This window comes from Prunus persica, chromosome G8 (assembly GCF_000346465.2).
Source record: "Prunus persica cultivar Lovell chromosome G8, Prunus_persica_NCBIv2, whole genome shotgun sequence".
Classification (NCBI taxonomy): Eukaryota; Viridiplantae; Streptophyta; class Magnoliopsida; order Rosales; family Rosaceae; genus Prunus; species Prunus persica.
The window spans coordinates 15,685,898-15,700,038 of NC_034016.1; the positions used below are offsets into that span (position 1 = coordinate 15,685,898).

Genomic DNA, 14,141 nt, shown 5'->3' on the forward strand with positions numbered 1-14,141 from the left:
AAAATACAAAATATAATAAATAGTTCTACTACTAATAACACCGAGGATTTTTGTGATAAAATCCCACACCTATTGGGCTTTGTAGGTGGTTAAGTTAGGAACAATATCGGTGTTACTAGTAGTGAGTTGTTGACCCGTCTCTATGAATTTAACAATCAAGAGTGAACAACACCAAGACAATATTCTTTGACTCAACATCAATGGCCATGGAAATTTCACATTTCACTAAAGCAGCATTAGAGACGAGAGCCAGAAATTGAATCACAAATCATAGAGGCGTTACCTTTCTTGGAAACGAAATTGGAAACACCCCTTACCGGTTCAACAAATAAGGCCGTGGAAATCACCATATGCATTGAATCAGCATGGTCAACAGAAAACCCAAAAACTAGATTGCCGCAAGCTTGGCCTTTTCTGAAAGAGATATTGAATAGCAAGATTCAAGAACATGATGACAACCCCCGAAAATGGGAACAAGATCATCAAGAACTGCGTCACATGGAGCAAGAATCGCTGAGAACATCGAATGTTGCTTGAGAGCCAAAGAAATCTTAAAATCAAAGGCCTTGACACGCTTCAAGATTTGAGCCAGGAGGGCGTCCATCCGATCGAAGTTGGCTTCCATGGCCAGAATTAATGTGTTGTTCATGTCGTTTTGAAATATACACAAGAAGAGAAGCCTAGGACTATTGGCTGATACCAATGATAAACCCCGTTCAACCTAAACTCAATATACCAAAACAGAGAACAACTTTATTACTCAACCAACACAATACAATTCAACATTCTTGCTAATACTAATTAACCACTTAATATAGTCATACAATGACAGCTGTCTATTAGATTGCGAATGACTAAAGAGCCCTTAGGATCCTATCAAAGAGAGATATACACTTGGAGACTGTATGTTTTCTTTATATAATCAATATTGATAATTGGTGAAGGAATTTCGAACACAAGACCTATTAGGGGAGGGGAGGAATTAAACCTAAGACAATACGTGTGCGATATTTTTAGCCTCATATATTTCCCAGCCAAAAGCAAGCAAGCAATCTTCCCACTTAAGGCTCAACCTCTTGCACTGCAGGCTTAGATAAATATTATACAACAAAATGAGCACCTTGCTCATAATTCTGTTTTGGGTTTGCTCCTGGCTCTGGGTGATCTGGCCCTTGCATCACTTTCGGCTACACTCAATGGGTCTGCCCAGCTGATTACAGGGCATGTTTCCCACCAACAACCACTGCCACAACAACCATCTCTTCAAGCTTCTCTGCAGCATCCAAGGAGACGCCACTACCCATTTGAAGGTCTTCTTTTTCTTTAACTCCTTTTTTTTTTCCTTTTTTTTTTAAATTTCCCAATTCTTTTTAAAAGAATGTGTGGGATAAAGTAAAATTGTCAAATACAGAGAGTACAGGTGTCACTAAAGTAGACGAGAATAACGAGAATTGGAAAATATAGGTAGTAGTATAATTTCTTTTCAGCCCAAAACCCTTAAAAGTTCCAATCTTTCTGCAAGTTTACCCATTAAATTTAAGGTCCCCATTGTGATTTGTGTGAGCTTGATGAGGTTGAGCCCCAAGGCCTTGTAGTTGTTAGCTAATGGGTTTTTTCCCTAGAAGCTGATGGTTGATATACATATCTCACATCAGCCCCTTCAGGTCCGTGATCTTTTGTTTTGTGTGTTTTTTTGAATGAGGTTTTATTTCTCAGTATCTGAAAAATTCCATCTTTAACAAATCGTGGTTGATGTTGGCCTTTTTCGTATGTTTGTATAGTTGCATTGTCCCGTTAGATTGATTTCAAGTTTTCAACTTTCAAAGATTATGCTGCAATTTTCGCTCTTTTTTTTTTACTGTCTATGGAGTCTAATTTCTATGTTTATCTTTTTTGTTACTCGTAAGTTATAACTTTAGTCACCTGATAAAACACTGTGAAAACCCAATATTTGATCACACAAGTACAATAAAATCCCATAAGTTTAAGATGGTTCTTAACTTTTTATGCTTATCCAATACTGAAAATACAATGCTGAACATAATTTATGAGTAAATAAGGCTTAAATTGGTTCTTAATAAGGCTTAACATACTCATTAGTTCTCTATTGCTAAATTTCGGTTGTGGATCAGACCGGTACATGTACCAAATTTGGGTGCAATGCTGGCTGTGGATCAGTCACTCTAGCAGCCAGGCTCTAAGTTTGTTCATTCAAACACATGGAGTGTGAGTGACAAAATAAAGTGATCAAATCTGGCAATTCTGTTATTTCAAATTGTTGTCTGAAAAGCAGCTCCCTTTGAGCATTTTAGAGTTTCTTATATTGCTTCTTGTAAAATTTTCTCATTTGTTGAGGAAATCCCTGCAGTTGAGGTAAAGCTACTGAAATTTGTTCAACTTTCTCATCTGGTGCCCTTGCCTCTGCTTCTTTTGCTGAAAACAATTTTTTGTGGTTCTAGGCTGGGTTTTGTATTGGAATGAATATGACAATATGACATAATGTTGCATAAGAGCTTAGCACATACCATTGCACATAGAGCTTAAAATGAATTTGCTTTAGTAGTACCCATCCTACACTTAAGCTAAGGAATTTTTTGATTATCTAGAAGATAGAATTCTTTCTAATAGAGGCATTTGATTTCCTTCTTCTCGGTGACACTGTCCATACTGAGATGCTAGTTGGGTTATGCTAGCTTGTGATCTGGACACTTCAGAATGTGCACTGACCATATCTATGCTCATTTTTGTTACATGAACTTGTAGCTTCTCTAGAAAGCATCCAAATCAGGGCTATTATTTTGTTGAACTGCTACTATGCTACTGCTTGCAATTTTTTTTTCCAAACACAACACAAATAGATAGCTGACAAGAAATTCCAATGGTATTAGCGTAAGCATATGGCTTTTTGCTTCAAGTCTTCAAGTATTCTTAATTTTTCTTCGTATAGGTTTTCACCATATAGTTCTAGTTGTTTGTTTGCCAGTTGAATGTACAGCACAACCAGGGATGTCTATTGTTATTTATTTAATGGTAGATATCATTTACAACATGAGACTCGTGGTTTCAAATAACATCATGAGGATGCTCTTGCGTTGGCATTTAGAAAGAATCCATCAATGTTGTGTATGCCCCGTGGAAATGGTGACTGATTCTCAACATGACTGCCTATGAGAAAACCCAACCTCTATCCTCTTAGATGGAGCTTCTTATGAGAAATTTTCCTTTGCTTAACATTTCCTCACAAACAATGTTTGAATTCAACAGGAATGACATTTTACAGGAGTCATACCCCTGGAGATTCTGAGCTGAAATGCCTATGTGGGCTTCCTGCAAAACTGAGATTATCTCAAACCCCAAAAAACCCGTTTAGGTTATTCTATAATTGTCCGAAGGGTATTTCTGCAGTAAGTATGATTTTCTCTCTCTATTGAACTAAAACTACTTTGTTCAGATAACCTTTTTGTCCTAACTAATTCTGTTCTTAATACTGCTAGCAATGTGAATTCTTTTGTTGGTCGGATGAGCCAGCTCCAACGGGTGATAGGGAGACCGATGAGCAAAATCTTATCCGTCATGAGTGCATTCGACTACAAGAAAGCTTAAATGAAATCCAACAGGAACTGGATTGTGAGAGGACTGAATGGGGTAGGGAAAAATCAGAGCTAACTTCACAACTATCAACTGTGCAATTTGAGCTTGATGCTCTCAAGAAAAGAATCAAGATGGCAAATGAGTCAGATCTTATGCCCCCTCTTGACAAGCTATCCATAGCAGATGATAAGGATGATGATGCCTTAGTACTACATACTGTATGCTGAGCATGGACAGAATTGGTTTGCATGGCATATTTTTTGCTTAAATGCCCAGGTAGTCTCATATTGTAAAGTTATGTGAGCAAATCAGTTATGGCCTTGAACATTTATAAACTATCTTAGTGGTAAATCTTATGTGTTCTTGACTATTAAAATATTGAATTCTGTTTGGATGAAGTTATGGATTTCAATGGAAGAGAGAAAAGAAAAGAAGCTTCTTCCTTTTCTGAGCAGTTCATTTCTCGATTAGCTGCACGAAAAAATAAATGGAAAATTATTTTATTTGACAATATTCCTCAATATTCTAAGATATTACATTGAGATTTTGTTTTCTGGTCACGCACGAACAATGTGTCTTATACTCTAATCACTAATCAAATTTTTTATTTTTTTCTTGTGGAGCCAACCTGACACATGCATTTAACATATTCACCGCCAAACATCGGGAAGAAGAGAAAAAAAGAAACACAAATCTTTCTGGGTTCGCTCGTTCGTGATTATCGTCACCTCTGTAACATACCTCGTGCAACTACAGTGTTTTAGACCTACTTGACCATTTTCTATTATTATTATTATTTATTTATAATAAAAATAAAACCAATGAATTTGTAGTTTAAATGATTAAAAGTATTACTATTGCATCCGAGGTACGATTCAATTTCCTTCTTTAATAATATCACATTATTTAAATATTAAAAAAATATCGAAGATTGAGTACAAAGGAAAAAATACATTGTTTTAATCAACTGGTCTAATTTATATCTGTATAAAACTAACTCAAGTTACGAGAATAATTAGTTGTTGTGTTTGTTTGGTTTTAAGTCTTCTATAGCCCATGATTTTAAGTTTAAACATTAACATTAGCAATTGTAGTAGATTCAATACATTCCATTAGCATAATGTTACTAACATGCACATTTTAATTTAGTAATATTCCCACATAGACTCATGGTAAAAGAAAAGAAAAAAGGAAGAAAGCTTTTCAGAGGAGTTCAAAAACAAACAAACAAACAGACAATGCCGTGCCGCGGGACCTTTTTTTTCGGTTTACTTAACCCAAAAAATCTCATGCCGTGTGAATTCAAAGCTACTCACCAACCCAACCCCACCACTGTTTCTTCTGTACTTCTTCTGTCACTCTTTCATTTCACCCACGGATAATAAATCCTCAGCTCAAGGCCTAAACAAAGTCCTAAGCTTTTTCTTCTCCTTCTTCTTCTTCTTCTTTCTTGTTGGACTTTTTTCTTTTGTGTGTGTAATGGAGGATGCTGAGTGGGTTCTGGTGAGGAAGCCTGCGGAGAAGGACATGTGGGCCCCAAGTTTAGTGAAGAAGGAGAGTTCTAAGCCTTTGAAGGTTACGTTTTCTGGGCCTGCCAAACATTGGACTGATGCTATTCCAATCGGGAATGGGAGGCTTGGAGCCATGGTGTGGGGTGGTGTGGCATCAGAAAAACTCCAACTCAATGGTGAAGTACAAATCTTTTCTTGCATTGTGTTAATGATAAGTTCTGTGCTGTTGGGTTTTCTGTGTTTTGGGTTCTGTTTGCTTCAAGATTTGAAATGCTTGGTTGTGTGAGTTTCTGGTTTAAAGGTTTGGTCTTTTTTTTCTCTTGCTATTTTATTTTCTTATATTATTTGGTGGGTTACCAAGATCGCATAGGAAACAGAACAAAGTCATATTCAAGTTCAATTGCATTTCTGACTGATCCTGAATTGGGACTTGAATACTTGGAATGCTTGAAGTGATTAAAACTTGGAATGCAATTTCTAAGTGTCTATCAAACACACACTGTAAAATTATAGTAAAACTCATTGCATAGAGTTTAAATTGTTGTAGAGGACACACTCTGGACAGGAACTCCTGGAAACTATACCAATCCAAAGGCTCCAGAGGCACTCACAGAGGTTAGAAAACTTGTTGACAGTGGTAAATATGTTGAAGCTACTGAAGCAGCAGTCAAGTTGTCAGGAGATCCTTCTGATGTATGTAACTTCATCAGCTTTACTAAATCTTTTTCATTTTGTTATTCAATAAAAATGAATTGTAGTGAATATGACTAGATGTTAAGCGCATAGTAATATTATAAAATGTGGTCTGCAATTCAGTGCATGTACTAATTTTTGCTGATTATGCTTGATAGTGGGATCTTAATTTCATCAGGGACAAAGAGTACAAAATATTCTATCTTGTAGACGTCCATTTTGAAATTTTGTTTTCATTTTGTACATTAAATGTAAGTTTAATTTCGTAATTCAGAGCTTATGCTTAATTGCTGTATTAACGCAAGCTTATTGTTACCAATGGTACTAGAAATTGCATGTGGAGGCTTCTGATATCCGGGATAAATGTCCTATTAATTACTTCTTTTGATGAAGGTTTACCAACTATTGGGCGACATCAACCTAGAATTTGATGACTCTCACCTCGAATATGCTGAAGAAAGTTACAGCAGAGAGCTAGACCTGGATACTGCAACAGCAAAGATAAAATACTCAGTGGGTGATGTAGAATATACAAGGGAGCATTTTTCATCTAATCCTGATCAAGTGATTGTGACGAAGATCTCTGGAAGCAAATCAGGGTCCCTAACATTTACAGTTTCTCTAGACAGCAAGTTACATCATAATTCACAAGCAAATGGTAAAAACCAAATTATAATAGAAGGAAGTTGTCCTGGAAAAAGGATCTCGCCAAAATTCTTGAGTTTGAATGACAATCCGAAAGGGATTCAGTTTTCCGCGGTCCTTGATTTGCAGATTAGTGGTGGCAGTGGTGTGATACATGTTCTGGATGACAAGAAATTAAGGGTTGAAGGGTGTGATTGGGCTGTTTTGCTTCTGGTGGCCTCATCTTCGTTTGAAGGACCATTTTCTAAGCCTTCTGATTCTAAGAGGAACCCAACTTCAGAGTCTCTCAATGCATTGAACTCTATAAGAAATTTGTCATATTCTGATCTTTATGCTCACCATTTGGATGACTATCAGAATCTTTTTCATCGTGTCTCATTGCAGCTTTCTAAGAGCTCTAAGAAAATTTTAGGAGATAAAACTTTGGAGCCAAAGAAACTTAACCCTATAAGCAGTTTAAATTTAAGGGGAAGTGATGATGCCTTAGTTTCAACTGCTGACAGGGTGAAATCCTTCAAAACTGACGAAGATCCTTCCTTTGTGGAACTTTTATTCCAATATGGTCGATATCTGCTTATTTCTTGTTCACGGGTTGGAACTCAAGTGGCAAACCTGCAGGGTATATGGAACAAGGATATTGAGCCTCCATGGGAGTATGTCTCTCTCTCTCTCTCTCTCTCTCTCTCTCTCTCTCTCTCTCTCTCTAAGTAATTTGCTGCCCTTTTATTCCTCTTAGATTTCACAATAACATGAGGTGGTTACTTACTTCAACTTTGTACTTGCAGTGGTGCTCAGCATTTGAATATAAATCTTCAAATGAACTATTGGCCTTCCCTTCCTTGTAACCTAAGAGAATGTCAGGAGCCCTTATTTGATTACACATCTTCTTTATCTATCAATGGGAGTAAAACTGCAAAGGTGAGAATTCTGCCTTTCTAGTTTATATTAAAAGCCTTCCATAACCTTTTGACTCTACCGCATGCTGAGTTGAATTTGAGAAGATTCAAATAATTGTTTGGAATCTACCTGCTGCAATTTCTTGATTCTCTGTGCATTACTTTTCTTAGTAATATGCCTAGCACAATTCAGGTGAACTACGAAGCCAGCGGTTGGGTTGTGCATCAAGTGTCTGACATATGGGCCAAAACATCTCCAGATCGAGGTCAAGCTGTGTGGGCGTTATGGCCAATGGGAGGAGCCTGGCTTTGTACTCATCTATGGGAACATTATACTTATACAATGGACAAAGTAAGCTCCTGATATCTTAAAGACGAAGCCTGCAAAAACAAATGATGTTTTACTTAAATTAAAGTAATCAACTCAAGATTTGTTTTTCTGATGTTATGTTATGTGGGGACCAGGGATTCAGGCTCCTGAAAGCACTTAGGTACAAGTGAATGTTAGTTATATGGTTGTATTTTGTAGGGAACTTACTGTTTATATATGGTGCTTATCTTATCTGACTCAGGTTTTCTAGTAGGTAAATTGTTGCTAATTTTTTTCTACACCATTAGGATTTTCTGAAAAATAAGGCATATCCTTTGTTGGAAGGATGTACATTATTTCTGCTGGATTGGTTGATTGAAGGCCGTGGAGGGTATCTTGAAACCAACCCATCAACTTCTCCAGAGCACATGTTTATTGCCCCTGATGGTAAGCAGGCCAGTGTGAGCTACTCATCAACCATGGACATATCAATCATAAAAGAAGTTTTTTCTGCAATACTTTCTGCTGCTGAGGTTATTCTCTAATTTTATGCTAGTAAGTATTCCTACTTAGCTACATAAACTGTGGTTTGTATAACAGTAATTCCTTAAAAACAGGTTTTAGGAAGAACTCAGGATGCTGTTGTTCAGAAAGTTCGTGAGGCTCAACCTAGGCTTTTACCCACAAAAATTGCTAGAGATGGTTCCATTATGGAATGGGTAAGCCAGAGGTCTTATATTCGATTTCTTAGGAATCTGTTCCCAGGTCTTATATAATGTGTGATGAAGTTTTTGTACAGAATTGTCAATTAATTGTAAACTGACAAGTATCTGTGTTATATTGCAGGCTCAAGATTTTGAGGACCCAGAAGTGCACCATCGGCATGTATCACACTTGTTTGGCCTGTTTCCGGGACACACAATTACCATTGAGAAAACTCCAGATCTCTGTAAAGCTGTGGAAAATTCCCTCTATAAAAGAGGTTGGTACATTATGAGTTGATAACTAAACGTATAATTTTTGTATCACCATAGTGTAGGGCATTTGGATGCAAAATTGAATGATATGAAAAGTAACTTGAAGTTGATGTACCATGTAAAAACCAAATTCTCGCATTAGAATTTAGAAGGAATAAAAAGGTAATAGGGAGTTTTCACCATTTACTATTACAATAATATAGACATTGTTTGAAGAAAGGTGATTATGTAAAACTGAAATTAGGACTTTAACCTTCAGCATACTCCCTGAGGTTTGGTTTAAATGATTCACCATAACACACTTAGAAACCAAGGGCAAGACTATTTAAGTATTTATATGCTTCTTTGATTGTAAACATTAAAAGGAAGTATGATAACGTATACAGCTATAGAAGTTTCGGTGCTATAGAGTCAATAATAGACTAACTAATGTCTCCTTCCTTCAAGATCGCCCTACCCAAGAGAAGTATAAGAACAAACCAGCACAGAAGTCTTTGTGTTGGCCTGTTGTGAGTGTCTAATTTTAGTGCTGCTATAAACTAATGTCGTCGACCTACAAGATCACCCTACCCAAGAGTTTAGCTGATGGTGACTAGCCATTCTACATAAGATTCTTGTTTACTGTAGAAAACCCTACCTGGTTCTAGCTAATATAGAATACTAATGAACCCTACATGGTTTTCTGAACATATTGGAATGAGCTTCTTGAACACTAAGTAGTATTGCCCCTTAAATTTTTGTTCTTCAAAACAGGAGAGGAGGGTCCAGGATGGTCAACTATGTGGAAGACTGCATTGTGGGCACGTCTTCACAACAGTGAGCATGCGTATCGTATGGTCAAGCATTTAATTGACTTGGTGGATCCAGATCATGAAGCTGATTTTGAAGGAGGACTATACAGTAACTTGTTCACTGCACATCCCCCTTTCCAGATTGATGCCAACTTTGGGTAAGCCACGTGTGTTATTGATGACCAATTCGTTTCCTGACATCTTGCATTATTCCATTCCAAGTACATTTTTATTTTCTTTTCCAAAGGTCTGTTAATTATGGTGGTTTATTTAACAATTAGAAAGGGAAAAGAACACTGAAGGGGGTTGGAAGGGTTAAGATGCACTTAAATTTCATTGTTGTGTCAAGTTCGTCCATTGCTGAATGAATTTTCTTGAAATGTTATTTCCTCTTATATGTCCCAATGCAGACTTTCAATATGCCCCATAGACCAAACACTTTTGTGTGTTACAAAGATTGTTAGCTAGACATGCTAGTAATCTCTCTCTTTTGGTGCCAGTTTTTCAGCCGCAGTTGCAGAAATGCTTGTCCAAAGCACCATCAAGGACCTGTATTTACTTCCCGCTCTTCCCCGGGATACATGGGCAAACGGTTGTGTGAAAGGACTGAAGGCTCGTGGTGGGGTGACAGTCAACATATGTTGGAAGGAAGGAGACCTTCACGAAGTCGGTCTTTGGTCCAAGGACCACAGTTCTATTAAAAGATTACATTATAGAGGAAGTACAGTTACAACAAACATATCATCTGGCAGGATATATACTTTCAACAGACAGTTAAAACGTGTGAGGACAACATGTCTCTGAGGGCAGCAGCATACGCAGTTTTAAGGTCAAATTCATCACATTGATTTATATTCCCAATAAATGTGGAAACGAAGTCCCTTCTTTGTTTCTTCTTAAGTATCAGTGTCTTGTTATTGATTGTGGTTTTTATTTTTCGGAAGTCAGTTTAGTGTAGCAAATGAGAGAATAATTCAAGGCACCTTACTTGTATAACCATTAGTAACACTTCGAAGAAATTTGTAAGATTTGTTTGTGAGCTGTCATTGAATTCCAGCTCTTTCTAGCTCAATGGCAATTCTTCTGGGAAATTAAAAGGAATTGTATTTTTTAGTGTCTTTATTATGTTTTGTTCATGCATTCAATAATGATGGGACAAAGCTCACAGCCTACAGAAAAGAAAGGAATACCAACAAATTCTACAATTATAGCTAAAGATAAATTATTTGTTCAGAAATATGTCATTACAAAATCAGTATAGCCAAATTGTTCTAATTTTTTAAAATGCAAACATTTTGGAGCCGTTTCTAGTCAAAAACGTAGCTTGATGTTCGATCACAAGACCTTGAATGCATGGATAATTACTTTTAACTACTTGAACTATAAACCTCCTTACAACTAGATAACATTACTTACATACACAAAGAAAATCAAAAGTACTGATATATATATTTGGTAAGCCTCAATATTTGATCCGAATTGACACATCCCTACCAGAAAACATTAGTTTTAATTTAAGGGGAAAAAAAAAGAAGAAGAAGAAACAGAAACGTATTAATAATAGCGGTACATAATGAATGGCTAAGAATTCAACGGTCAAGATGATTGATGCACATCAGCTGTCGTGCACCTGTGCAGCACCATCCCCCACAAAACAAAACCCTCACAAAGCCCTCGCCAGAGAAGCCACACTCTTGGCAACAGTAACTCAGAAAATGGCTTGGCGCTCAGCTGGTTCGTTGTCTCGGTCATTGGTTTCTACGGCTAGGGTTTCGTCGCTCCGTTCGGCGCCACCTCTCCGTCGTCTCCGTCCACCGACTGTCTCCACTCCTCGTCGCCTCGCATTCGCTTCTCCCAGGTCCCCTTTCAGGCTCTCCTTTGAAAAAAAGAGATTATTTTTCACCTATATGTTATTTGCTGATTGGTTGCTGAGAAAATGGAGGAAATTGAATCATGCGTTGTTATCTGATGATATCTGTTGATTTGGTGATTTATTTTTCACAAATATACTGGAAAAATCGTGTGATTTTGGGGTTTCATGGTCTAGAATAGAGTGAAACAAGCGAAATGTTTGGTTCACCATTAGAAAAAGAAAAAGAAATTTAAAGGCAAAATCTTTTCTTTCTGTTCATTTCCACTGTTTGGAGTAATTGGGAAGAGAAAATGGATTAAGTAGCCAATCATTTTCTGGGAGGACGTCTCTTATTCTTTGCCCTTTGCAACAATCGACTGGATCATGAATTTTCTATAGTTGTTTAGTGTACCCTTTTCTTTTTATTTCATATCTGGTTGCTTTACATTATGAAAGAGTTCTTTTTATGACATTTGCCTTCTGGAATCTGAAAATAGCGGTTACTTATTTATGGTATGAGTATAACAAATAGTCTTCTCATTTTTACTGGCGTTGTTTTGTTTCTTTTAGGAACTTGGGAGAACTGGGCTGCATACAATCGCTTTTGCCAATGCACAGTGTGACGGCTGCAACTTGCCTCACATCTCATCTGGCTGTCAATGCGCGTGGTTGTTGCGAGTTGTCACACGGTACCTTCTGCCGTACTTGTCAGGATCGCTAGTAGTCTCTTTGTGAGTCTTGCTGATTCTAGGACACATGACAAAATTGAAAGAAATGTTTTTTGCCGTTTTGTTTTCAATCCTTCCGCTGATGGCCCGGGAGAGCGTTAAAGTAGAATAAGTAGTGTTGGCTCATTTAAATCTAGACACTGTTTGATTGATAGAATGATTTTTAAACTAGGTAGGATTTGTAAGTATATTAAGATTGGTTATTAAGAAGAAATTGGGATTGGGATTGATAGGGAGGAACAGAAAAGACGGGTGATGCGCACAGACTTCCAATCATCCAAAGGCAGGAGAATGATGCATCGTTGTAGGTCCTCTTTCATTCCTTGTTTGGACGTTACAGATATTAAGCTTTTCAATTTTGAATTTGAGTAAACAGAGTGGTGTTTGGTCAAATAACGTGCTTAGATAACAAATTTAAATACTTTTTCTCTCTTGTTTCAGGTTATTATAAAATTGACTGATTGCATCGAGTACTTGTTCTTTTTAGTCAATAATTGCTTTGATATATTTTTTTTCCCCATGTTAAATAAGAAACACCTATGGACTCTTTGCTTTTGTTAGTTTTTCTCTGCATAATTTGTTTGCTAGTCTGAAGTTGGGGAGTGGGAATGACTCATTAGTTGGACCTATGTATTTGTTTTTTCTGCTTATGATACATTCTTATGGTAACATTGTTTCTGACAAAAACTGCTGCAATTTGGATAGGCGTGTAATTTCTTCTGTCAGTCATAAATTCAGTAATAGAACAAAAAATTGTCTTTGTTGATTAAAAGGAAATGAAAAGCTTTTATATGAAAGCTGCTTATATGGTTTTATCTTCAATCTGTCACATGCACTTAATCTTTTATTTTTATTTTATGTTAAAACTCTTGCTATGTTCGAGTGCATCACTGCATTCAACTTATGCTGCAAATGGGATTTTGTTAGCTGTTTGACTTTTAACCTTTTGATTTGGAAGGATATCCTCGCATTTTGGTGCAGTTATTAGTCTGGATATTCATTTTAAGCATGGAGTTGGGGAATAACCAGAACAAGTGTTTTGATATGCTTGGATTTCATGGAATAAGCTATAATTTGGTTTGTTACTGCCAATCTGATTTAAAATTCTTACACAGCTCTGCCCCTCTGCTATGCAATTGCAGGGACTTGAAAAGACATTTGGATCAGCATAGTTGAGTGCAACTATATATTGGGGTTGATCGTAGAGTTTGGCTGTATCCTGTAGGAATGAGTGCTTTTGGATTAGGATCCTTTTATATTTTGTTCTTAATAAGAAACTTGATAGTTCATCTGATATCTGTAATGACCTTTAGGATGAAGGTTTATAGGTGTTTGAACTTCAGTGCTTATTCTTGAATCTTGGTCAATTTCTGTGTCTTGTGAGTTGTGATTAATTGTTTCAAGGGTCTCTGTTGATTATAACATTATGTTAGTTTTTTCTCTTTTGAATAATAATGTCAGTTGTTCTAAATTTGCAGCATTTGTTTGTACTTATTTTTGGGTTTATATTGATAATGCACAAATGCTAAAAGCTCTGTGTTAGAGTAGCAGGACTATAAAGCCCATTCTTCTATCACTTTGTGATAATTCATTATTCCTTTTAGGAAGCTGAGACTCTAAAAACAAGAAGACAAATTCAATTGCAACTCCAATCAATACTGTTGCTAGGTGGAAGGTTTTCATGTCATTTCCAAAGATCCTAATAGCTCTTATAATGCATCTATGACTCGTGATTCTGTTTATATATCGATAATTATTCCCGGTGCAAGTGTCATAATAGAGACTTGAAATCACATGGGATGCTGATATTGTGAGAAGGAAGAGCACAAGTGGTGTCGCTGTTAGTTTGTGCAAGTATGGCCCATTGCACATTGCATTGATCTGTTTGTGGGAGAGGATGAAGTTCCAACCTGGAGAAGCTGGTTCATGAATCATGTGTTGGAAATAGTTGGTCTTCTATTGGTTAGTGGCCAATGTGTAGGTAGACAACTGCCAAATTTGGTAATCTTCTGTTTGCCTAAGCACTTCTCAAAACAGTTAATCTATCGCAAACTTCAATCATGTAGCGTGCTTTGGCCGTAAACCGATGAGCTCTGCACCCGAATCGCACCAAGTTTGGTCGAACAGCTCTGTAGAGCATGACATGA

The 14,141-nt window shown here is 36.9% G+C and overlaps 3 protein-coding genes across 7 annotated transcripts; all 3 read left to right on the plus strand.

The window, feature by feature from the left end:
* LOC18768750 lies at positions 971-4,045 on the plus strand. Of its 3 annotated transcripts, none has more exons than XM_007200405.2 (3): positions 971-1,310; positions 3,265-3,404; positions 3,495-4,045. In XM_007200405.2, exons 2-3 carry the CDS (start codon positions 3,267-3,269, stop codon positions 3,816-3,818), a joined length of 462 nt encoding a protein of 153 aa, XP_007200467.1. In that variant the 5' UTR covers positions 971-1,310; positions 3,265-3,266; the 3' UTR covers positions 3,819-4,045. The 3 variants fall into 3 exon arrangements, with proteins under 3 accessions (XP_007200467.1, XP_020409447.1, XP_020409448.1); XM_020553858.1 differs by lacking the exon at positions 971-1,310 and adding an exon at positions 1,319-1,664; XM_020553859.1 differs by lacking the exon at positions 971-1,310 and having other exon boundaries at positions 1,672-3,404.
* Positions 4,713-10,536, plus strand: LOC18766692 (alpha-L-fucosidase 2). Its single transcript, XM_007200880.2, has 10 exons — positions 4,713-5,278; positions 5,650-5,795; positions 6,189-7,093; positions 7,226-7,358; positions 7,530-7,688; positions 7,955-8,179; positions 8,264-8,365; positions 8,493-8,628; positions 9,377-9,572; positions 9,915-10,536. The coding sequence occupies exons 1-10, from the start codon at positions 5,071-5,073 to the stop codon at positions 10,216-10,218; spliced, it is 2,514 nt and encodes an 837-aa protein (XP_007200942.1). The 5' UTR covers positions 4,713-5,070; the 3' UTR covers positions 10,219-10,536.
* On the plus strand, positions 10,989-13,474 carry LOC18767012 (protein NUCLEAR FUSION DEFECTIVE 6, chloroplastic/mitochondrial). Of its 3 annotated transcripts, XR_002272757.1 has the most exons (4): positions 10,989-11,272; positions 11,837-11,997; positions 12,228-12,298; positions 13,137-13,474. XR_002272757.1 is itself a non-coding variant. In XM_007199570.2 (3 exons), exons 1-2 carry the CDS (start codon positions 10,992-10,994, stop codon positions 11,985-11,987), a joined length of 432 nt encoding a protein of 143 aa, XP_007199632.2. In that variant the 5' UTR covers positions 10,990-10,991; the 3' UTR covers positions 11,988-11,997; positions 13,137-13,474. The 3 variants fall into 3 exon arrangements, 2 of the variants coding, with proteins under 2 accessions (XP_007199632.2, XP_007199634.2); XM_007199570.2 differs by lacking the exon at positions 12,228-12,298 and having other exon boundaries at positions 10,990-11,272; XM_007199572.2 differs by lacking the exon at positions 12,228-12,298 and having other exon boundaries at positions 10,991-11,272; positions 11,837-11,955.